Here is a 25,694-nt window from a genome sequence, read left to right on the forward strand (position 1 = left end):
TTGTCTTCTCTCCAATCTACCCACCACCCAACCAGAGCAAGGGCCCTTTAAAGGGCATACCTAATCATGTCACTCTCTTCCTGGACATTTGTTCATGGTCTCCAGACTTTGCAGGATGATATGCAAACCTCACCCATGAGGTTATCTCCAGCCTCATCCCTCTCCTCTCCTCCCGCTTTGTGCCTTCATCCCAGCCACACCGATTCTTCCTGGTTCTGACCAAGAGTCATGCTGCCCCTTGCCCTGGAGCCTCTGTTGGGAATGCCACTGGGCATAACATGCCACTCTTCCTATCCAACTCTTACTATTCATCATCGAAATTTCCAGTGTCACCTCCTAAGACTTCTTGTCCCCCTGACCCTCCTCAAGATAGCAAAAATGACTGTCTCTAGACCCCAGGACATAGCACCAAAACTGCTGAGAGTGGATACTTAAATGTGACTTGTCTGAGAATTAAATTAATAAATTAATGAGTTAAGTAACTATCCCCGAAGTCACTGAGCTAAGCAAGCGGCAGGGCCAGAATTCAAGCCCAGCTCTGTTTAACTCCAAAGGCCACCAGTGTTTCCCCATCATCTGGAGGTTCTAAGGCTGCCTGACACTCCAGAAGAGCTGCATGCCTGAGGGAACTCCCCAAGGGCACTAGACCAGTTCAGGCCAGAATGAGCTGGTCAGCAGAGACCAGGAGGAATAAATGCCTCCTTTCTGAGAGTACTGACCACATGACATTTGCTTTATCAAGGGACTTTCCCAAGAAAATCAATTTCTGGAGCATGTTAAAACATAAACAAACCACCACCCACCCATCCACTCCTTAAAGACAATTGGTCCAAAGAGATCTTAGAGAATTCAGACAATTCCACAATGTTGAGAGCATCATCTGATCACAAGAACTTTGTTTTCCCTAACCAAGCATTTTTCTACTGAATTTCTATTTCAAATTTGGCCCCACTAGGAAATATGCGTCTCCACACAATACTGCTTCACCCAAGGCAAACCTGTGTGCACCGCGTCAGACACACTGGGGATTCTTGACATATGCACCATTTGAGGTTTGCTCTTGTGGCTTATGATGATATTACCAGAATCCCCTGATAACAGTGTTTATATCTATTTATAACTGTAACCTATTATCCTATTTTCCATATAATTGGGTGCGACTTAGGTTAAAAAACATTCAGCTGCATAAGAAAAACCACGCTCTTATACAGCAGATGTTCGCTCAGCATGGAAAGTGAATTAGCCTTTAACACAAATACTCAGAAATACACAGTGCTCTTTCCAAAAGCACTGATGTTAATATTCTACATTGAAAAATAATTTCAAGATAAAGGATGTTAAAAATGCAAGGCAGGTAGCTATGGCTTGTTTTTATAACAGGTATTATTGTTAATTTTACCTCTTTAATGTATGATGCCACTTCCAATACAGGCACTGGATTCACTCTCCAGTTCAGGGCACAGAAAAATGACTCATAATTTATTTGTTTTTCACTGTCTTCAAACCTAAAAATATAATTATATGATTTGAGTCGATCTGTACAATTCAGGACCAAAATGTCAGCTTAAATCCACCATGAAAACATAATATTAGAAGTGCTTCAATATTGATATTTTTCTTATTTCTTATTACTTTATATTTTGTTTCTAATGCTCCAGGCTGTAAATTCTTTGAGAGCAGAGACTTCACACATCTAATTCACCAAAGTATCCCCAGGACCTATGACCAACCTAGATAGCATATTAAAAAGCAGAGACATTCTTTGCTGACAAAGGTCCATCAAGTCAAAGCTATGGTTTTTCCAGTAGTCATGTATGGATGTGAGAGTTGGACCATAAGGAAGGCTGAGCGCTGAAGAACTGATGCTTTCAAATCGTGGTGTTGGAGAAGACTCTTGAGAGTCCCTTGGACTGAAAGGAGCTCAAACCAGTCAATCCTAAAGGAAATCAACCCTGAATATTCATTGGAAGGACTGATGCAGAAACTCCAATACTTTGGCCACCTGATGCGAAGGGCTGACTCACTGGAAAAGACTCTGATGCTGGGAAAGATTGAAGGCAGGAGAAGGGGGTGACAGAGGATGAGATGGTTGGATGGTATCACCGACTCCATGGACATAAGTTTGAGCAAACTCTGGAAGACGGTGAAGGACAGGAAAGCTTGGCGTGCTGCAGTCCATGGGGTTGCAAAGAGTCGGACATGACTTAACAACAATAGTTCCATACATGTTACCATGGAAATATGTTAATAATGTATTGTTGAGTGGAAAGAGGTTATAAAATAGAATGCAGAGTTATGATCTCACTTTAGGTTTATATTTGTACAAAACAGCATTTAAAAAGTCCAGTAACAATACACAGAAGTATTAAGAATAGCTATCTTTGGCAGAGAGATTATAATTGTTGCTTTTTCTTTAGACTTTCTGTATCATCTGAATTCTTTTAAATTTATAATCAGGAAAACTTAAGCCCATTTTCATTTTGAAAACAAAAAAAAAACACAAATGATTAACCTGTATCATAAAGTTATAGGTCAAAAATAAACTAATCTAGTTGACTGCTGCTACTGCTACTGCTAAGTCGCTTCAGTCATGTCCGACTCTGTGCGACCCCATAGACGGCAGCCCACCAGGTCCCGCCGTCCCTGGGATTCTCCAGGCAAGAACACCGGAGTGGGTTGCCATTTCCCCCTCCAATGCATGAAAGTGAAAAGTGAAAGTGAAGTCACTCAGTTGTGTCCGACTCTTAGCGACCCCATGGACTGCAGCCTACCAGGCTCCTCCGTCCATGGGATTTTCCAGGCAAGAGTACTAGAGTGGGGTGCCATGTCATAAGTTTATTCTTAACCATAATAGAGTTTTGGCCATTAAGACCTCAAATTTTCAAGGCAATTGCTACAATGTCCCCAACACAAAGTACCTCTTATTGTAATACCTCAATGTTTTCTAATCTGAATTTGACCACATTCTGCCAATTTCTAAGGCTAAATATATACTGGTTATGTAACATGATTTTTGGAAGAAAAAAAAAAAACAAAGGTGGTCACTAAGGCATTGTTCCAAGCACCCTGCTCCAGGTTCCTGCCCTTCTCTCAGCACCTCTAACTCAACAGGCTCTGCCCCCCGCTCCCAACCAGCAAGTGAGGTGTGCAAGTTACTATTGCAAGGATGAACAGAGGATAATTAACTATAAGAAAACTTGGTGATAACAGAAGCAGGAAAAAAATAACTCATAATCAGTCAAAAGGCTTTTTTTCCAAGCATTAAGAAAAGAATAGCTCACATTTATAAACTAATAAAAATTAGCAGCAATAAATGAAATGTTACATGATGAAGTTACATAGACTCATCAACATAAAGTAGAATAAACAGAGAGATCAGAAGAGGGGAAAGGGAATTCAGTCATTTTTTTGTGTACATTTTCTTTGGCCAAGGATTCTGGGAGACAGCTCCAACATGTTGCCCCCTACCACTGTTTATCCTGTGAATTCTGGCTCACTCGTCATTTGAACTCCTTGAAAGGACATGATCTGTTTATGGAATAGTTTGTAGCCAAAATGCAGGACCATTATGTCTTTTATTTGCCTGTTTTTGGGGAGATGAACTAAAACTCAATCAATGAAAGATGTTTTGTAAGAAGCTTTCCTTTAGCATGGTACCTCGAAGAAAAATATTCCGTAATACTCTGAGTAGGAGCTGAGATCAGAGAATGAGATCATGGAGGGCCTTTGACTTTCATACTAAGGACAGCTAAGAGCCATTGGAGTACGTTGTGCAGAACAGTTAGGAGATCTATGTTATATTTTCTGAAGATCACACTAGTTGATATATTGCAGGTACAATGTAGGGGCAAGGCCACAGTGGCAAGGGTACTTAGCAGTCTTCTGCAGTAATCCGGGCAAGAGGTAATGGCAGCTTTGATGACAGTGGTGGCAGTGGAGAGCAGGGAGGAACGGTAAAGCCTGAATATATTTTGAGCGTAGGATTCCTGAAAGATTTTATAGTGTATAGGGGAGGTGAGGGGGAGAATGAATAGGAATGGATTCAGGACAACTTCCAGGGTTTTGCTTGAGCAACTGGAGTTTGGTTTTGGATGTGTTACATTTTGATGGGAAGTGTGCAGTTGGGTATATGAGTCTGAAGTTCAGGGAATAGGTTTGAGTTAGAGATCAAAATGGGGCAGTCATTAGCATACAGATTGTATTTAAAGCCACCCGCCTGGAAGATTGAATGAGATCACCAATGAAAGAAGTTTCTCTGTCTATTCCTACAATACAGAATCTAATTGTTGCTAAATTCCCATCACATCATGACAGGAGGCATGTATTGAATCCTAGAGGTTTCAGAAGTATAATATCCCAGTGATTTGGAAACCAGTCAAAAGACTATGAAACAGATTTAGAATCAGGTCTGACTTCACCCCTCATATACAGTCTACTAACCAGTTCTGTAGGCTCTAACACCTAAGCATATCACAAGTCTATTTTTCTCCATCTTTTCTATTCTAATAAGCCACCATCATCTCTGACCTGGGTTACAGGAATAGCATTTGTATCATGGTCTTGCTGCTTCTACTCTTACATCCTCCACCAGAATGGTCTTTCTAAAACACAGATTGGATTAGTTACTTCCTCGCTGACAACTCTCTGGTGACTTTCCAATCCACTTAGAACACAAGCTGAACTCCTTACCAGGGTTTATAAAGCCACATATAATCTGGTCCCCCACTAACTTCTCTGATCTCATCTGAACTCTCTCTCCCTCTTCACCATCTTCCAGGTACACTTGCTTTCTTCATGCTCTCTGATCATAACAAGACTGTTCCCAGCAACGCAAGGCATTTGCACGTTCTGGGCCCTTTGTCTGGAAAGTCTCCATTCAAATGTTACTTCCTTAGAAAGGCCTTTCTGCTTCCACTTTTTAAACCGAGTCCCCATGCCTAAGTCAGTCTATATTTGTTCCATATGATGGCACTGGATGGTACAGGAAAACTTCTGGAAGTCACCACTGAAGTCCTATTATCAGACTTCCTTACCAATCTGTCTGATATTTGCTTATGATCACTTGTCAACCCTAGCACTTTTCCCCTAGCACTTTTCCCTGCCCAACTCATGATAATGTCTGACTCAACACAATCTAACCATTCACCCATCTCAAAAGATATTTGGGAAGCTATTCTTGACTCAAATAATATTCAGGAAGGATCAAATGGTGTTAATCAAAGAATACATACACAGCTTAATAATGATGTCTAAAACCTTTTTGAGGAAAAATGTTTAAAGATTTAATCTTTCCAAAGTCCAAAGCCAAGCCTCAGGAAAGAGCTGAGCTGACGTGATAAAATGGGCTTCCCTGATGGCTGAGTTGGTAAAGAATCTCCCTGCAGTGCAGGAAACCCCAGTTTGATTCCTCAGTCAGAAAGATCCACTAGAGAGGGGATAGGCTACTCACTCCAGTATTCTTGGGCTTCCCTAGTGGCTCAGCTGGTAAAGAATCTCCCTGCAGTACAGAAAACCCCAGTTCAATTCCTCAGTCAGAAAGATCCACTGGAGAGGGGATAGGCTACCCACTCCAGTATTCTTGGGGTTCCCTGGTGGCTCAGCTGGTAAAGAATCCACCTGCAATGTGAGAGACCTGGGTTCCATCCCTGGGTTGGGAAGGATCCCCTGGAGAAGGGAACAGCGACCCAATCCAGTATTCTGGCCTGGAGAATTCCGTGGACTATAGTCCGTGGGGTCGCAAAGAGTCGGACACGACTGAGTGACTTTCCCTTCACTTCACTTCAACGTGATAAAACAGCTCAGCTGGTAAAGAATCTGCCTGCAATGCAAAAGACCTGGGTTCCATCCCTGGGTTGGGAAGGATCCCCTGGAGAAGGGAACGGTGACCCAATCCAGTATTGTGGCCTGGAGAATTCCATGGACTATATAGTCTGTGGGGTCACAAAGAGTCGGACTTGACTGAGTGACTTTCCCTTCACTTTACTTCAACGTGATAAAACAGCTTAGCTAGTAAAGAATCTGCCTGCAATGCAGGAGACTCCAGTTCAATTCCTGGGTCAGGAAGATCCCCTGGAGAATGTATAGGCTACCCACTCTAGTATTCTTGGGCTTCCCTGGCAGCCCAGATGGGAAAGAATTCGTCTGCAATGTGGGAGACCTGGATTCGATCTCTGGGTTGGGAAGATCCCCTGGAGGAGGGCATGGCAACCCACTTCAATATTCTTGTCTGGAGAATCTTCATGGACAGAGGAGCCTGGTGGGCTATAGTCAGACACAACTGAGAGACTAAGCACAATGTGGTAAAATACTCCAAGTTTCTCTTTTCAGTTTTGTCTGTGAGGATTTCACTGGAGGTGGGAATCCCCCCAAAAAGGAGCAAGACAGAAAAAGAACAAAGAATCTTTCAATGAAAAAGGATAAAATTATGCAATGCTTCCTGGGAGATTCCTTTGTTCTTGGGAAGTGGGTAGGATGGCAGTAAATCACAATGGGTCACTCACAAATACTTATCTCCTTTTCCCACCAAAATCTCACCCAATGACAATAGATAAATAAAAGTAGATAGTATCCTGCAATGACAAAGATAGCTGGCGGAAAAAAGGCAACACTGAATAAGAAATTTCAAAATCTTTTGCAAGATGGAAATCAGACTAGGATAACTGACTTGGCACAGCAGAGGAAAGGAAGCTGAACTCCAAATGTCTGTGGCAGAGACAGGGAGGGCACTTAAGAGATTAGGCAATGTGGCCCACAAAACTGCTGAGAGGCTGAGTGACTGTAGACTCCAGGTGCCAATAAAGGCAGGGATAAGGTGCTGTGCTTAGTTGCTCAGTCAGTCATGTCCAACTCCTTGCAACCCCATGGACTGCAGCCTGCCAGGCTCCTCTATCCATGGGGATTCTCCAGGCAAGAATATTGGAGTGGGTTGCCATGTCCTCCTCCAGGGGATTTTTCCAACCCAAGGATCAAACCCAGGTCTCCCGCATTGCAGGTAGATTCTTCACTGACTGAGCCACCAGGGAAGCCCAGGGATAAGGTGGTAGTGGTTTAGTCACTAAGTTGTGCCTGACTCTTGTGACCCCATTGAATGTAGCCTGCCAGGCTCCTCCATCCATGGGATTCTTCAGGCAAGAATACTGGAGTGGATTGCCATTTCCTTCTCCTTCCTGACCCAGGAATCAAACCCAGGTCTCCTGCATTTCAGGCAGACTCTTTACTGATTGAGCTATGAGGGAAGCCCCAGGGATAAGGTGGGGTACTGAAAACAAGGGCTGTTTGAAAGCCTGAAAACAGCAAGAGCAGCTGGACCCTCAAGAATCTGTCCTTGTACACTGGACTCTTCACTGTAGGGGACTGGGGCTTGTTCCCCAGAGAAATTCAACTAAAGAAGCTCTAGTCTTGGGTAGATGAAGCACAATGGAGGGTTAAGAAGAACATTACCCACTCAACTTGGGTCTCTCAGACCCCTTCCTTCCCCTTTCCTGTTTTCAGAACATCAGTGACTGTGCTTAATTTCTCCTCCTTTTCCTTAACCCACTTCCCTCCTAACCCTTCAGGAGAAGACAGGATTCTTCTCTCGATGCTCTGAGTGGCCCTGAGAGATCTCCAGATTGTGGCTTCTGGGGATTCCCTAATGAAAATGTAGGCTAGGAGATGACTCATGCAGTGAACCCACTAACCAAGAAGACCCACCCCCAAAAGCTTCCAACATTAAGGACAGAAGTCAAAGCAGGAACAGGGGAAAAAAACTATCAGGGGACAAAGAAAATTCAGGTAGCAGAAGGAAAGATGTGACTTAAGAAGATATGTTACACCCATGAAGAAAGAACAGAAGACTACAAAAAAGGAACCAAAAGTGTGCTCTTGGAATAAAAAATATGATAGTAGTAAAAAGATGCGGTAGAAAGGGTGGAATGTAAAGCTGAGGAAACCCCTTGGTAAGGACATCCTAATGACAAAGAAAAACTTAATCCAGATTCAATTTGGATTCGAATTCAATTCAATTTGAATTGAATTTGAATTCTAATTCAATTTGGCTCGAGAGCCAAAATCTTAATGATAGGAGTTCTCACAAGACAAAAATGAAAAAGGATGGGAGGAAATAATTTAAAAATTAATGGAAAATTTCTCTGAGCCAAAGGACAGAGTCTCCAGACTGGAAGGGCCCATAAACTGTTAAGCACAATCTATATATAGGCGTGTGCCCCGCCGCCCCCCCCCACACACACTCGACAAGGCCCCATCGTGAATTTCCAGAACATCAGGAATAAAGACATGATTCTAAGAGCATCTAGAAAGAACACCAGTAATGGGAATCAATATTATACTAAATTCTCAAGCATCATAACAGGAAATTAGTACTAGTATCTAAAAATGAGAAATCCAGAAATAGCAGAATGTACATGCTATTTTAAGTTCTGTAGAAACAACTAGAAAGACTGAAAGGCTGTTTTTTGAGAATGGGTCTGGGAGGTGGGGAGAGATGTGGCTGGAAACTGCTCTTGTCAGAGTAAGTTTTTTTAGAATTATTTATTTTCTTTACTATAAGCATGTATCCGTTAGGCATAAATGAAAATATAAGAAGTGTGAAAAGCAGATGAGAGACAGTGCAGAGTGCTTTCCCAGGTGGTCAATTCATGCATCAGACTTGGAAAGGCATGAGCACCCTCATTTGGGCACACTGATAAGGGAATCGTCTCCTGGTCTTTCTCCCAGTTCCAAAACTCAGCACAGAGCTTCCTCGCCCGCACCACTGACAGCGTGAGATTTTTCACATTTGCTCCATTTGCTACTATACCCTATATCTACTATATGCTACTGTCAGATGAGGCTGTCAGAGAGACAAGAATAGGATACAAAGGAGCACTCCAGGTTGGAGGAGAAGGAGACGAGGAGGAGCAGTTTAGAGATGGACGCAGGCTCAACTCTTAGGGAGTAAGGACAAGTAGGTCAATTTCCCCTGAATATTATCTCCCCAGCGGTCCTCCCTGTCTCCTGACCACTGCAGGTCATCATTCACCAAATCCTATCCATCCTTTCAAAATATTTTGGGAAAGCCTATGAGTCATATAGAAGATGGATCTCTCTTATCAGGGTCACACTGTGCTTCTGTTCAAAAATGTGAGCATCCTCTTTCTCCACCTGAATCCACTACTTCTCTCCTTGCCAAACGACATTTGACTCTTGCTAAGACTCTGATTCACAGTCAAAGGATGAAGATTTGCCACTCTGGAGGAAATTCCTTTGAAAAGGCTGTGAAGGCAATTCCAAAGAAGAGCTTTGTATGGCGACATTGTTGGAATGAGTGCACAGCCTTCCAGGGTGACTGCCCTAAAGGGCAATGCTAATTCTGGCTTTTAAGTGTGCCTAAGCTTGTTAAAAAGTCAGCCTGCTTACTTTAAAGTCCTACCTCACAGTGCTGAAGTGTTTTCCTAAAGCCTCCATAAATTCTTCTTTCCCTTTGATACTCAGGCAAGCCACCATTTCCTTCCCTACACAAACTAAAGGACATGTTTGTGGAAGAAGAGGGAGGGCAAAGCCATTTCTCTGGTTCCCCTCTCGATCATAATGACCTCCAAGTAGGCTTCCTGATGCCTTGCTAGGTGGGAGTTCTCAGAAGTGAGTCTAATGTGTCATTTGACGGGTACTCTTGCTCCCCCCTTCCAAAAATGATGAATGGCTTGCAAACCACAGCAGCCATCTATCTCCTTGCCACGGGGAATAATACTGATATGCTTTATTTCCCCCATCTGTGGAGGTAATAGGCACAGCAGCAGCTGTATTCTGTGCCAGAGTAACTTGGGTTCCCCTCTGCCACAAAGACCATCTCATAACTTAGGAGAGAGGGCTGGCGGCATGGCCAGGGCTGAAAGAGAGTGAGGGTAGTGAAGACACATTTGACTCACTTGCTTGGGTTTGGTTTCAGTTCATTACCCGACAAACCCCAGGGTGCACACTGAAACATCTGGTGGGAGTCTTAAAGACCAGACACTCGAGGGGGAAAAAAGTGAAGCTTTGGGCCGCTGTAGCTAGTTGGTCACAACTTAGGAGCTGGCAAGAAGGCACTGCCCAGGGTGCCAGTGAGTTAAGTTCCATGATCTCAAATCACCAGGCTTCTAAATTCCAATTGTGATCCCAGCACAGATCTCCTTAGGGACCAAATCGCCTTATATTTGAAAAAGTAGAAACCATCTGTGTGTATGGTCAGGGTTGGGGTGAGAGAGAAGAGAGGGAGAAGAAATGAACAGGGAGAGAAGGGGGTTTCTCAAAACTTCCCAGGGCACCGAACACTTTGCAACGTGAACAAGCACATGGTTCCACCCCTGCCCCTCAGCTTCATGGCCAGGTACTGTTGGTGAAATTACTTAAGCCCCAACCATGCCTCTGCAAGGGGAACAGGGGGAGAGGCTGGGTAGAGCATAATGAGATGATTTGAAAGCCCTGTTAACTTTTTCTATTTTAACTGGTACTTCTGGATGAGGCACCAGCTCTCCCGGGAAGCCAGTCCTGAGGCATTCTGTGGAACCCAAAGCCAACTGTAAAAGACTAGCTTGGGGCAGAGCTGCTGGGCAAAGAGTCACACCTGACTTCTAAGTCCCGCTTCGGAAGGCCACAGTCAGGGGAGGAGGGTGCCTCTTCACTCCCCAGGCCCACCGGGAACAGAGAACAGAATGACCTCACAATTCTCCCCATCTCTTATGGTTTGAGAACCAGCATTTCTTGCTTATTAGTTCTGAGGAAACCTTAACATCCAAATGAAGGCTCAGTGGGATTTATTCCATTTACAGGGATCACTTGGGCAGAAGGCAGTAGGGTTGGACTTCAGAGGCAGCTCTGATAGGTATAAAGCCCATGTGTTTCTCCCCACTGCCCCGTGTAATAGCATGGGACACATCTCCGGGACTGCAGGGTTGAATGAGATATCATCTCTACCCCTAGGGCCTGAGATAGAAACAAAGGTTGAGGGTATCTTAGGGGGTTGTTATTCTAATTCCATCTGGGGCTGAAGTACATTTATTTAGTGAGACAGCCGCCTCAAGAAAAGAGGTATCATGCCTATCATCAATGAAAATGTACCTTTAAATGTGCTCAAGGATTTACAAAATATTCCAGGGCCCTAGGCACTGTTTCAATACAGAATGCCACTCCTATTATGGGTAATAGCTATCACCACATCAAACACTGACATCTGATGTTCTGTGCATTAGTGAAATGATTGTTTGGTAAGGAAGGTGACCTCATACCGGCTGCGTATATGTGTTAGTTGCTCAGGTGCATCAGACTCTTTGTGACCCCATGGACTGTAGCCCACCTGGCTCCTCTGTCCATGGGATTCTCCCCGCAAGAATACTGGAGTGGGTAGCCATTCCCTTCTCCAGGGGATCTTCCTGACCCAGGGATAGAACCCAGGTCTCCTGCATTGCAGGCGGACTCTTGACCGTCATACCGGTTTCCACAGCACAAACTGATGGGGGCTGGGGTAACCAGATGTGAAAAGATTTTGAGGTCCTGATTCCAGCATGAGTTGTGCTAATAAGGAAAAGACCTAACTGAATCAGAAGAAAAATAGAAATGGAGTAGAAGGGAAATCTTAGTACCCAAATGCAGGGTCAGGAGAAATATACAAGTAACATTCCCCGGGTGAAAGAAATCATTGGAATCTTTAGCCATATAGTTTTTCATCTCCTGATCTGAATTCAAAGGGGCTCTACACCTGCTCACCAACTGCCCAGCTCCATCCCAAGGCAGGTAAAACTGCCCCTGGGCAGAGTGTGTGCTGAACCAAGTCAACAAACTCTGGGCCTGTCTCCCACGGGAGACTGTAGACGTCAGAGGGGCTCTGGTTTAGCGTGCCACAGGAGGGCTGTGCAGAAAGAGAGTCTGGTCAAGGCTCTGGAAAGCCCTGTGGAGTCTATGGGGAACAATAAGAATGCAGAATATAAATGTAAGCTGCAGGCTGATGGGCCCGTTAGGAATTAGGGCCGTCTTTGAAAGGAATCTGCGGAGATGATGCAAAACATCAAGCATGTGACCCAAATCGTGGCAGGGCATATTGGAGGGAAAGGGGAATGGGAATGAGACATTTTCTAATCTGATTAGTCTGAAGTTTCCCCTGAGTGTGGAGAAGGGTCAGTGCACAATTAGAAGCAAAGTTAGACTGAACATGGTCTGCTTAGTGGTTCAGAGGGATGACCTCCTTGGAGCTAAGCTGGGGCTCGGAGGCGGATGTGATCTGAGACTGAGCCGGCTTCACGGCAAGTTGGGGAATCATCTTTCTGCCTTTCATGTCAAATCGTCAAGGCAAAGACAAAACAGTCTGCTGAGAGAATGAGAGGATGATGACTTGGTGGCCTCAGTGCTGGATAAGAAACATCTAGGTCCCCCAGAGGCCAGGCTCCCACATTACTGGACTTTCCAGGACAACTCATCCCGAGGCCATCAAGAGATAATTTAATAAACATCTGCAGCTTCCTGACTAGAAGACAGCTTAATGTGTGAAAGGCATTCAGATCCAACTGTTTAAAAACAAGGCTTCCTCAATGTAGGACACAGGTCTCTTCCAGTTCATTTCTAAGTCAGAGCGTGTGGTCTATGGTGTCTGATGAACACTTCTCTCCTAGTCTCCAATCAGGACTTAGTACCAGATGCTATGGCACTGGGGAGTTTATACATGTTATCTCAATTCGCCCCAAGAACCACGAGGAAGCAGGTATTGTTATCTCATTCTAGAGATATGGAATCTGAGGTTCAGGCAGGTCAAAAAACTTGCACAAGATTACACAGCTAGCAAGTAGATTCAAAGAATACAGGAGACAAGGTAAGGGGCAAAATTGTCAAGCTGTGACAACCTGCTGCTTATTTTTAGGCAGTAAATCAAACAGGTTAGAAGTAGGTCTCGGTATCTGAGTGGATCAGATGTCTACTCACAAATCTTCATTACAAGGTAAGAGACAAAAAAAAAAAAGAAAGAAAAAGAAACATAAATAGTGCTGTGAGAATTCTTAGCCAGGAGATAATCACACCAGCCAACCAAATCCAAGAGGGCTTCATGGATACAGTGCTATGCAAAACAGGTCTCAAGTGAAGAACAAGATTTCAGCAGGTGAAGAAAACTCAAAGCTAGTTCCTACTGAAGAAACAGCAAGAGAAAAGGCAAAAAAGTGGGAAGGCAGGAGGTATACAAGTGAAAAGCTAAATGGGCCATCTGGCTGGACTACTGGGAATGGGAAGAGGAGCTTTGAGAATGTGGTAACTGTGGAGAAACCAGACTCCTAAGCCTGCACTTCATCTCAGGTCCTTTGTACTGGGATGGCCTATTTATCCCTCATACTGCTGCTAGAAAATAAAAGCAAATAGAGCTGAAAGTCTAGAAGACAACCCCAGGTTATCCAATGCACACACACACACACAGCCACCTAGATTGGCCTCTTCTTGATTCTGCTCCTGATACTAGGAGCAGAAGGACCCTAGCTTTCCCATGTGGGATTTAGTTTTTGTCTGCTTCCTTTTTTTTTTTCTGTCTCAGATGACGACTGCCCACTCCAACCCCTGCTTGAGAATAATGCTCTAATGACAACCCTAAGCCCCACAATGGAGAAGGCGGAAGAGGAGCTCAAAGCTGAGGAAGCTGGTCATTCCTTAGAGAACAAAGAAATGGTACAGAAGGCTTGTGAGTAGAAAAGCGACACTAGGATATTCTTGCTCTTAGAAGGTACTTAGCTGCTAGATGTAAAGATGGATTTAAAAATTTAGAGGCTGGTGGAAGAAAGGCCAATGTGGGGGCCCTGCAACAATCAAGAAGAAAAGTAGGTCAGAACAAGAGTGGAGGTGGTGGGAATAGAGGGGAGAGAGAACATGCAAGCAGCAGAAGTAGGAGGCAGAACAGGCAGAACATTCTAATCTACTGGCTATTTGTAGACAATAATTCAAAACGGTTTGAAGCAGAAGATGTGCATTTTAAAGGTTCAGAGGTTAAGTCACAGTTCTTCTTCTAGACTATGTGACTTTGGGCAAAATCTTATCTCTCTAGACCTCAGCATCCTCATGTAAGATAGGAGGATAATAGCTCTGACCTCACCAAGCTGTTCTCACGAAGTCAATGAGGTAATGTACTCAAAGCAATGATAACAATGCCTAGAACACAGTCCCAGATGTCAACATTATCAAGATAAGTCAGTCAGAGGAGGGGCTGGCGTCATGCCATGGGAAGCATAAAAGATGACCAGAGTGTGGATGGCTAGGAGGGTGGTGCCAGGCAGTCAAAAAGTCAGGTTTGGTACAAGAAGAGAGGTGATTTAGAAAGCAGTTCACTGTGCTTTCCTTTGGCAACATCCTAACCTCTGCACTTGACATCTGGCACTCTTGCTCTGTGCTAATAACATGAGGTCCTCTAATTGCATGTCTTTAGCCATTAGAAACTACTGTTCTGAAAAACCTGTCCTAAATTTTAGATCTAAGACGCTCACAACCAAAGAAGCAGTTCATTTTCATTTTGTCCCATGAATCCGTGTGCACTTAAGTGCATCTTCATGTTAAAAAGATCAAACAATAATTCATTAGAGGCTCTGTGACATTCACAATCATGACTAACTTTTCCTTTTGTAACAATTAAATAGAGATGTATCATCAGTGAGACAATACTGAGGTAAAGGGTAAATCAAGGGCAGTAAAGGCAGATGTAAAACCAGGAACTGTCTCCAAAACAAAAACATGCAGGACATGGTCCATGAGGGTGGAGATCTCACCTACCCGGACAGTAAGGATCCTAGAAGATCTTCATTCAAAGGTAATCTGGAGGACTTGCACAGCCTTTTGATGTCTTTGCTGGGTAACACTTTTTTCCTGCATTAAAACACAGTCAATGAGCTTTTCTATACTTCATGTCTCTTGAGTAATAATTACATGCTAAAGGAAAGAAAACATAGATGTGTCCTAAAAGCGTGCACATGGAAATAAATATGAAAGCTGGTACTGGAATCGCGGTAAGGAAAAACAGTCTTATTGTATTTCACCAGCTTGTTTCCATTTCAGAAGTCATTAGATTCTGTCCTTACAAAGGCCGTTCCATCAGGGTTCAGATTCTTGGTTGGTGATAGTACAGCCTGTTAAGGCTGCAGCCACGAGTGTTGCTCTAAGTAATCGATCTGCATTCTTGACCACTAGTCAAAAATGGTTCTGATATTTGAAAACATCTCTTAATTTGACAGGCATCTAGAGCCTCCATCCAAGTATTATATGACCAGAGGGTGTTTTTCTAGTCTTTTCCTTGGACCCAAATCGTATAACCTAGAAGCCCCAACTGGGACCTTAACATTCACCTAATTTTTTTTTTTTCTCAGAGCAGCCCAACAGTCATTTTCCCCAGCCTGCTGGGGCACAGAAATGCCTGTCTAATGTTCTCACCCCGCCAGTGTTCTTCCAGGCATCAGGCAAAATTAGAACTAACAAGAAAGAAAGTGGGCTTCTTTCTTAGCAGTAGGTTATAAAATGGTAAGAGAATCTTTATGTCTAGAATTGGAACTTGTTGGATCTGGAAGAACCTCAAGAGTTGTCTCATCAACTAGCCCCTTTTTTCCCAACAGGTATTCCTTTAATCAAAGAGGGTCACACTTCTCACCCTGGAGAGGGATACCACCAGGCTGGAAGGCAAGGCCAGAGTCATACAAAGCTCAGGTAATACGTCTTCCAGAAGGCTCAGAGAAGCTTAAAGATTCAAGGAAGAATACCATTTTATAACAATTCAACAAGGGTGTATTATGGATTAGGAAAAAAAATGTTCCCTAGTAAGATAAACTGGGGGCACTCCAAGTAGCACTAGTGGTAAAGAACTTGCCTGTGAATTCAGGAGACACAGGTTGGATCCCTGAGTTGGAAAGATCCCCTGCAGAAGGAAATGACAACCCAACTCCACTATTCTTGCCTGGAGACTCCCACAGACAGAGGAGCCTGGTGGGCTACAGTCCATGGGGGTAGCAAAGAGCTCGACATAACTTAGTGACTACAACAACAACAAATTAAGAAAAACCATGGGTCCTTCTAAGATATTTAGGGTACAGGTTTGGGGATGAAGGAAGTAGTAATGGGGTAAAGAGATGACAGTGGTCCGAAGTAACAAAACCAGTGGCTAGAGTTAGACCTAAGATTTTCTAACTCCAGATGAATATGCTCCCCCACCAGTATATCAGATCTGTGGGTAAGATGAACACCAAAATATACCAAGATGGGGCTCCAGTTGTTTGTAACAATGACTGAATAAAGTTCAAAGGCAAACATGATAAATGTATTAGAAACACATTATTTGGAGCATCATTGTTTTTGAGAAGAAATAATTTCAAAGAGATTTTATAGAAAGTTTACTTGCAAATCCCCTGTCCGGTATATTATAAAACTCATATTTATAAATCCCACTTATTAATAAAATAGTGTAAAGAGATGCCATCTCAGAATTAAATCTTCTAACACTGATTTACTGCTTCAATTGAAAGCTTCTAGAAACCAATTAGAAAATGCAAAGGGGCCATCCTATTCTTTTGAAGACACAGAACTTCCCCTATTCCATCAACAAGCAAAACTCACCATCCATCACTATGAAATATGTGTACCCAGATAATCTCCAGAAATGATTTAAGGTGGCTTTGCTACCTAGTGGAGTATGAGGAGACTTCCCAATTTTCTTTTTGCCATTTTTGATACAATACAAATTCCTTCATCACTCAGCTTCACAGAAACATAAATGATTTCTTAGAATCAATAAAATAAAAGCTTACTTTTCCCGATCTTCGTATACACACATAGCAATGAGTCTTTCAAAATTCTCAAAAGCATTTTTCTTGAGTTGTTCATGGGCCTGTGCAACTAGGACATTCCTATGTGGACAGGGGTCCTCAGGCACCCGGTAACGACGTGCAATGGTTATAACTTCTTGGTCTGTGAGTTTCCCGACAGTTAGATTCATCATTATTTCTCTGTTTAAAAAAAATGGGAAGCACTCAAGAAATTATATCTAAGATTATTTTACCTTTCTATTAAAAACACACCCAAATTCCGTTTTACAAAACTTTACCAACAGCCTACAGACAGGTTTTTTTTATTTATTTATTTTTTTATTTCTCTACTATGAGCAACCAGGAAGGTACTTGTGCTAGAATGGAAAACCATAAGCACAGCAGATTATAAATAAAATGGCACTTTGCCCAGAGTCAAACTTCTATCAGATAATAGCCTACAACCAGGAAGTAAATTCTTAAAGTTCTTGAATGGTCAAAAATCCTGGGACTAAATACATGAGTTCATTCAATGCCTATTAATCTTACTTTATACAAAACAGTAACAGACTTGGGGTTCTGATTTCCCAGGGTATGAAACTTATAAATCAGTAAGTTAGAAAGATGTTTTGAGATGGGGAAAGTGATTAAGCATATTTCTCTGGTAAAAAGTAAAAATTGACACATCCTACCCATAAGTGGAGAAAGAAGTGGCAACTCACTCCAATATTCTTGCTCGGGAAATCCCATGGACAGAGGAGCCTAGCGGGCTACAGTCCAGGGGGTCGCAAGAGTCAGACATGACTGAGTGACTAAACCACCACCATCACCTCCTACCCATGAGAGAAAAAAGTATAAACAGCTGTGTAAAGGTACAGTCGTCTGAGTCTTTAGAAGGCAAATGGCATTGATATCATTTGGCAGAGCAGTTCAGTTCAGTTTAGTTCAGTTGCTCAGTATTGTTTGACTCTTTGCAACCCCGTGGATTGTAGCACATCAGGCCTCCCTGTCCATCACCAACTCCCAGCGTTCACTCAAACTCTTGTCCATTGAGTCGGTGATGCCATCCAACCATCTCATCCTCTGTCGTCCCCTTCTCCTCCTGCCACCAATCCCTCCCAGCATCAGAGTCTTTTCAAATGAGTCAGTTCTTCACATCAGGTGGCCAAAGTATTGCAGTTTCAGCTTCAACATCAGTCCTTACAATGAATACCCAGGACTGATATCCTTTAGGATGGACTGGTCGGATCTCCTTGCAGTCCAAGGGACTCTCAAGAGTCTTCTTCAACACCACAGTTCAAAAGTGTCACTTCTTTGGTGCTCAGCTTTCTTTATAGTCCAACTTTCTCATTCATCCATGACTACTGGAAAAACCACAGCTTTGACTAGATGGACTTTTGTTGGCAAAGTAATGTCTCTGCTTTTTAATATGCTGTCTAGGTTGGTCATAACTTTTCTTCCAAGGAGCAAGCATCTTTTGATTTCATGGGTGCAGTCACCATCTGCAGTGATTTTGGAGCCCCCAAAAATAAAGTCTGTCACTGTTTCCAGAGTTTCTCCATCTATTTGCCATGAAGTGATGGGACCAGAGAATAGCAAGGAGAGATAAGAAAGCCTTCCTCAGTGATCAACGCAAAGAAATAGAGGAAAACAATAGAAAGGGAAAGACTAAAGATCTCTTCAAAAAATTAGCGATACCAAGGGAACATTTTATGCAAAGATGGGCTCGATAAAGGACAGAAATGGCAGGGACCTAACAGAAGCAGATGATATTAAGAAGAGGTGGCAAGAATACACAGAAGAACTATACCAAAAAGATCTTCATGACCCAGATAATCACAATGGTGTGATCACTGACCTAGAGCCAGACATCCTGGAATGTGAAGTCAAGTGAAGCATCACTACGAACAGAGCTAGTGCAGGTGATGGAATTCCAGTTGAGCTATTTCAAATCCTGAAAGATGACACTGTGAAAGTGCTGCACTCAATATGCCAGCAAATTTGGAAAGCTCAGCAGTGGCCACAGGACTGGAAAAGGTCATTTTTCATTCCAATCCCAAAGAAAGGCAATGCCAAAGAATGCTCAAACTACCACACAATTGCACTCATCTCACACACTAGTAAAGTAATGCGTAAAATCCTCCAAGCCAAGCTTCAGCAATACGTGAACCATGAACTTCCAGATGGTCAAGCTGGATTTAGAAAAGGCAGAGGAACCAGAGATCAAATTGCCAACATTCACTGGATCATCGAAAAAGCAAGAGAGTTCCAGAAAAACATCTATTTCTGCTTTATTGACTATGCCAAAGCCTTTGACTGTGTGGATCACAAACTGTGGAAAATACCAGACCACCCCATCTGCCTCTTGATAAATCTGTATGCAGGTCAGGAAGCAACAGTTAGAACTGGACATGGAACAACAGACTGGTTCCAAATAGGAAAAGGAATACGTCAAGGCTGTATATTGTCACCCTAATTATTTAACTTATATGCAGAGTACATCACTTCATGGCAAATAGATGGGGAAACAGCGGAAACAGTGGCTGACTTTATTTTTCTGGGCTCCAAAATCACTGCAGATGGTGACTGCAGCCATGAAATTAAAAGATGCTTACTCCTTGGAAGGAAAGTTATGACCAACCTAGATAGCATATTAAAAAGCAGAGACGTTACTTTGCCAACAAAGGTCCATCTAGTCAAGGCTATGGTTTTTCCAGTGGGCACGTATGGATGTGAGAGTTGGACTATAAATAAAGCTGAGTGCCGCAGAATTGATGCTTGTGAACTGTGGTGTTGGAGATGACTCTTGAGAATCCCTTGGACTACAAAGAGATCCAACCAGTCCATCCTAAAGGAGATAAGTCCTGGGCGTTCATTAGAAGGACTGATGTTGAAGCTGAAACTCCAATATTTTGGCCACCTGATGTGAAGAGCTGACTCATTGGAAAAGACCCTGATGCTGGGAGGGATTGGTGGCAGGAGGAGAAGGGGACGACAGAAGATGAGATGGATGGATGGCATTAACGACTCAATGGACATGGGTTTGGGTGGACTCTGCAAGTTGGTGATGGACAGGGAGGCCTGTGTGCTGCGGTTCATAGGGTTGCAAAGAGTTGGACACGACTGAGTGACTGAACTGAACTGAACTGATGGGACCAGATGCCCATCATGCCATGGGACCATGATCTTAGTTTTCTGAATGTTGAGATTTAATCCAACTTTTTCACTCTCCTCTTTCACTTTCATCAAGAGGCTTTTTAGTTCCTCTTCACTTTCTGCCATAAGAGTGGTATCATCTGCATATCTGAGGTTATTGATATTTCTCCCAGCAATCTTGATTCCAGCTTGTGCTTCATCCAGCCCAGCATTTCTCATGATGTACTCTGCATGTAAGTTAAATAAGCAGGGTGACAATATACAGCCTTGTCGTACTCCTTTCCCAATTTGGAACCAGTCTGTTGTTCCATGTCCAGTTCTAACTGTGGCTTCCTGACCTGTATACAGGTTTCTCAAGAGGCAGGTCAGGGGGTCTGGTATTCTCATCTGTTTAAGAATTTCCCACAGTTGCAGTGATCCACACAGTGAAAGGCTTTGGCATAGTCAATAGAACAGAAATAGATGTTTCATAGAGCAAAAAGAAAACAAATGACAACATATTCATATGAGACCTCAAAGCCTAACAAATTGGTTGACATATTTTCAATACATTCTCTACGGGAAAGCCATAAACCATTTACCAGGCATTAGAAAGAATTTCATTGAAATGGTTAAAATGCAAACTTACATGGCACTTAACCAAATAAGCTTCCACCATCTAGAAAATCCACTTACTGGAAATATTGCCTTGGCCAAAAAGTTCGTTTGGGTTTTCAATAACATCTTATTGGAAAGCCTGAAAACACTTTTTGGCCAACCCAATAATTCAGTTTCCAAGAAGTCCAAATAAATGAGGAAATACAAGATTTTATTTATTCTGCTATAGACTCATCTTTTGTAATAATGGCTTTTAGTTCTTTTATATATTTCTTGTCATTTTCACTATCATTTAACAAATCTACAGGTTCTTCTGGTCAAGAATTTCCTAAGACAGACTGTAGGAAATCCCACATCTATGATGTTAACCTACCTAAAGGAACTATATTTTACCTACATACACTTATTAGGATCTCTGGGTTTTTTATTTTGCTTTGTTTGTGTCTTTTTAATGGGAAATGAAGACCAAATTCAACCAAGAGGACCCCACCATTGTAGCAAGTCAGATTGGGTTAGACCATCAATCAGTAACATTGGCCAGGGGTTCAGCAATCAGGAATAACATAACAGATGTTTTGGCATGTATCCTTGCAGTCATTTTTCTGTCAATATATATGTACTGGTATCCTTAGTTTCATTGGGATCATACAACATTTATTAACATAGCATGGACATCTTTCATACCCATAAATGCCAATCAACAGCCTACTTTTCACAGTTGCATGGTGTTCCATTTCGTTCATGTGTCACAACTGGTCATTCCGTGACCAGTGTTGTAAATGAGTGAGGGGCTTTCCTTGGAGTGGTTCCACCTCAATCTCTCTTAACAATAGAATGGGAAAGACTAGAGATCTCTTCAAGAAAATTAGAGAAAGCAAGGGAATATTTCATGTAAAGATGGGCACAAAAAGAGATAGAAGATATAAGGACCTAACAGAAGCAGAAGAAATTAAAAGATGGCAAGAATACATGGAAGAACTGTACAAAAAAGGTCTTAATGACCTGGATAACCATGATGGCATGGTCACTCACCTAGAGCCAGACATCCTGGAGTGTGAAGTCAAGTGGGCTTTAGGAAGCATCACTACGGACCAAGCTAGTGGAGGTTATGGAATTGCAGCTGAACTATTTCAAATCATAAAAGATGATGTTGTTAAAGTGCTACACTCAATATGCCAGGAAATTTGGAAAACTCAGCAGTGGCCACAGGACTGGAAAAGGTCAGTTTTTATTCCAATTCCAAAGAACGGCAATGCCAAAGAATGTTCAAACTATCATAAAATTGCCCTCACATTACATGCTAGTAAGGCTATGCTCAAAATCCTTCAAGCTAGGCTTTAGCAGTATGTGAACTAAGAACTTCCAGATGTACAAGCTGGGTTTAGAAAAGACAGATGAACCGTAGATCAAATTGCCAACATTTGCTGGATCACAGAGAAAGCAAGGGAGTTCTAGAAAAAACATCTACTCTCCTTCATTGACTACGTTGAAGTCTTTTACTGTGTGGATCACAACAACCTGTGGAAAATTCTTAAAGAGATGGGAATACCAGACCACCTTACCTACCTCCTGAGAAATCTGTATGCAGGTCAAGAAGCAACAGTTAGAACTGGACATGGAACAACGGACTGGTTCCAAATGGGGAAAGGAGTATGTCAAGGCTATATATTGTCATGCTGCTTATTTAACTTATATGCAGAGTACATCATGCTAAATGCCTGGCTGGATGACTCACAAACTGGAATCAAGATCTTTGGCAGAAATATCAACAGCCTCAGATATGCAGATGATACGACTCTTATGGCAGAAAGCCAAGAGGAACTAAAGAGCCTCTTGATGAGGGTCACGGAGGACAGTGAAAATGCTGGCTTAAAACTCAACATTCAAAAAACTAAGATCATGGCATCCGGTCCCACCACTTCATGGTAAATAGAAGGGAGAAAAAAAGGAAGCAGTGACAGAGTTCATTTTCTTGGGCTCCAAAATCACTGCAGACAGTGACTGCAGCCATGAAATTAAGACACATGCTCCTTGGAAGGAAAGCTATGACCAACCTAGACAGCATATTAAAAAGCAGAGACATCACTTTGCCAACACAGGTCCATATAGTCAAAGCTATGGTTTTTCCAGTAGTCATGTACGGATGTGAGAGTTGGACAATAAGGAAGGCTGAGTGCTGAAGAACTGATGTTTTTGAATTGTGATACTGGAGAAGACTCTTGAAAGTCCCTTGGACTGCAAGATCAAGCCAGTCAATCCTAAGGGAAATCAACGCTGAATATTCATTGGAGGGACTGATGCTGAAGCTGAAGCTCCAACAGTTTGCCCACCTGATGCAAAGAGCTGACTCATTTGAAAAGATTCTAATGCTGGGGAAAATTGAGGGCAGGGAGAGAAGGGGTTAACAGGGGATGAGATGGCTGGATGGCATCACTGATTCAATGCAGATGAGTTTGAGTAAACTCAGGGAGACATTGAAGGAAAGGCGTGTACAGGACTGTAACCTGCTATGCTACAGTCCATGGGGTCGCAAACAGTCAGACACAACTTAACTACTGAACAACAACAAATACCTATACATAAAATGTCTCCTGTTTGAAATTTTATAATAATCAAATATTACTTTCATTGTAAAAAAAAAAAAAAAACCTATTTGAAATATTTTTCCTTTTGTGGGTAGAAAATGACATGAAGAAGTGGCACGCTCCCAAGAATGAGGGAACAGAGCATGTGCAGCAATAACTAGAAACTTTCCACACACCTTTAACTAAAACTACTCTAGCCCGACCAGGTCATAAAAGTTTATTTTCCTTTTCATTGGATAAACTGAAATTATCCTGGCCTCATTGCAGTGAAACTTTATATTTGGTGGGTTTCTGTCTCCCTGGGTTATAAACAGCTTGGTACTCCATTGCTTTTCTTGTCTCCATGTGAGGATTCCAAACAAGCTACCCCCAAATTAAAACTGCCTTCAGTCGTGCAGGACATCAGGAGCCCCTGAGCAGCTGCCCCAGTGGCTGCTGCACCCACATGAGCCAGGTCCTGGCATCAGGGATCCCAGCCAGGCAGTGCAAGCCTTGTCATGCTAAGGTTTTGCCCTGTTTATCACATGTCCCTCTTTAGAACCCACCCCGCCCTGTCAAATGTTAATGGGCTGCACCAAGAATGAGGAATCTTTTCAAAACTTACACATTCCTTTTCTTTTTACTATGGTGAAATACACATAACACAAAATTTACCATTCATGGCATTTACTGCATTCATAATGTCGTGCAACCACCATGTCTATTTGTTTCAAAATATTTTCATCACCACAAAGAAGCAATCATTCCAGTTTCTTCCTCCCCTCAACCCCAGTCTCTCTCTGCCTGATCATCACTAATCTGCTTTCTTTCTCTGCAGACTACCAATCTGGATACTTCATATAAATGGAGTCATGCAGTATGGTTTCTTGTGTCTGCTTTTGCTCATTTATCATAGTGTTTTCATGTTCGTACATGTTGCAGCAGGTATCAGTACTTCATTCCTTTTTATGCCTGAATACTAGTCCATTGTACAAATGTACCACATTTTGCTTATCTATTCATGCGTCAGTGGATATCTGGGTTGTTTCCCCCTTTTGGTTACGGTAATTAGCATTGCTACAAGTTTTTCTTTGAACATCTGTTTTCAATTCTTTAGGTATTTTTACCTATGAGTAGAATCACTGGGTCATATAGTAATTTTATGTTTAAATTATTGAGGATCCATCAAACTGCTTTCTGCATACTCCACTTTTGTGAGCCACAGTCATAAAAATGAAGGTCCAACTTCCATCAGATACACCCCTTTCTCACTTAAACCTTCAAGTTGTGCTAGTTGCTCAGTCATGTCCAACTCTTTGTGACCCCATGGACTGTAGCCCACCAGATACACCCCTTTCTCACTTAAACCTTCAAGTTGTGCTAGTTGCTCAGTCATGTCCAACTCTTTGTGACCCCATGGACTGTAGCCCACCAGGCTCCTCTGTCCATGGGATTTCCCAGGCAAGAATATTGGAGTGGGTTGCCATTTCCTTCTCTAAAACCTCCAAAGTGAACCTCAAATATCATCTGAGAGCAAAGCCTCATCTTGGTACTTCCTGGCCCATCATTTAAGAAAAACAAAAATGCACTTTAAAAAGAAGCTGTAATTGTATTGATCTAGTATTCTGTGAGTACTGTTGTTCATCTTAGAGACTCAAGTGGCAATCACCTTTGCCTTTACTCAACATTGCACTATGCCCCTGGCACTAATATTTTATACAGATTATCACAGTATTTAGTTAATCTTATAAAGGATGCTGCCATGCTTTTCTCTCCATTTTTGTAATTAAAGCCTAAAAAACAAAAAAAGCCAAACTGCTCTAGGGTATTGACGTTAACTAGGCAGAATTCTGAAACATGAAATGCTAAACGGTTTTACAAGACATAATTCCATTAAAGTCATCCAGTCATAATGGTGAATCAAAACTTCATTTTAAAGCTCTGAATCTAAGGGTATTTTGTTACATATTGTTAAAAGTCTAAGCAATGTCTTTCAAACAAAAATAAAAATCAGTTTCAATGTAAACAAGGACTTAAGAGATGAAGTTTTGTGTCCTAAGGCTTATAAGAAAATCTAGTTGAGCCTAAATTAAACCAAGAAGCAATTTTAATGACAATTGTTTAGCACTCTTTATCATCTCCTTCAATTTGATATTCAACAAATAAAATGGGTTTCAGTTTCTCTAATCAGAAGCCTGGCACAGCTGCTCACATCCTACATTGCTTCAGGTATTCTGTTACTTATGGGCCTAAGCTGCCTATAGTGAGCAGAAAACCCAGCCTTCCCATAACTTATGTTCCAGCCAGGCACATGATTGGACTAGTGTGCTGCCAGGCAGCAGAGAGTAGTAGAGACAGCTGGTAGAATATGTGTCAGTGGAAGAAGAAATGGAAAGATAGATCAAATGGGGCCAGTACAAATGTCTGACCAGATTTTGCTACCAGCCTAACTATAGTTCAAAAGCATTTATAGAGCTCTTCAGTCTCACGGGGGAACAAAGCCATTACATTCGGCCATGTTGGCTGGGTACTGCCCACCTCCAGGGAGAACCTTTATACACTTATGGTATAAATGGTGTCCCCTGGAGTTGTATGACATGGTGGCCTCACTGGA

General features: G+C 42.4%; 1 protein-coding gene across 1 annotated transcript in view; it reads right to left on the reverse strand.

The window, feature by feature from the left end:
• The window catches only part of EFHC2 (EF-hand domain containing 2), a 196,935-nt gene that overhangs the window by 21,432 nt on the left and 149,809 nt on the right, over nt 1-25,694 (reverse strand). The window contains exons 11-13 of the mRNA XM_027534499.1: nt 16,767-16,964; nt 14,749-14,841; nt 1,400-1,505 (exon numbers count right to left, since the gene is read on the reverse strand). Of these exons, the coding sequence (XP_027390300.1) occupies nt 1,400-1,505; nt 14,749-14,841; nt 16,767-16,964 (397 nt within the window). The remainder of the gene's footprint in view (nt 1-1,399; nt 1,506-14,748; nt 14,842-16,766; nt 16,965-25,694) is intronic.

This window comes from Bos indicus x Bos taurus, chromosome X (assembly GCF_003369695.1).
Source record: "Bos indicus x Bos taurus breed Angus x Brahman F1 hybrid chromosome X, Bos_hybrid_MaternalHap_v2.0, whole genome shotgun sequence".
In the NCBI taxonomy this organism is placed as follows: Eukaryota; Metazoa; Chordata; class Mammalia; order Artiodactyla; family Bovidae; genus Bos; species Bos indicus x Bos taurus.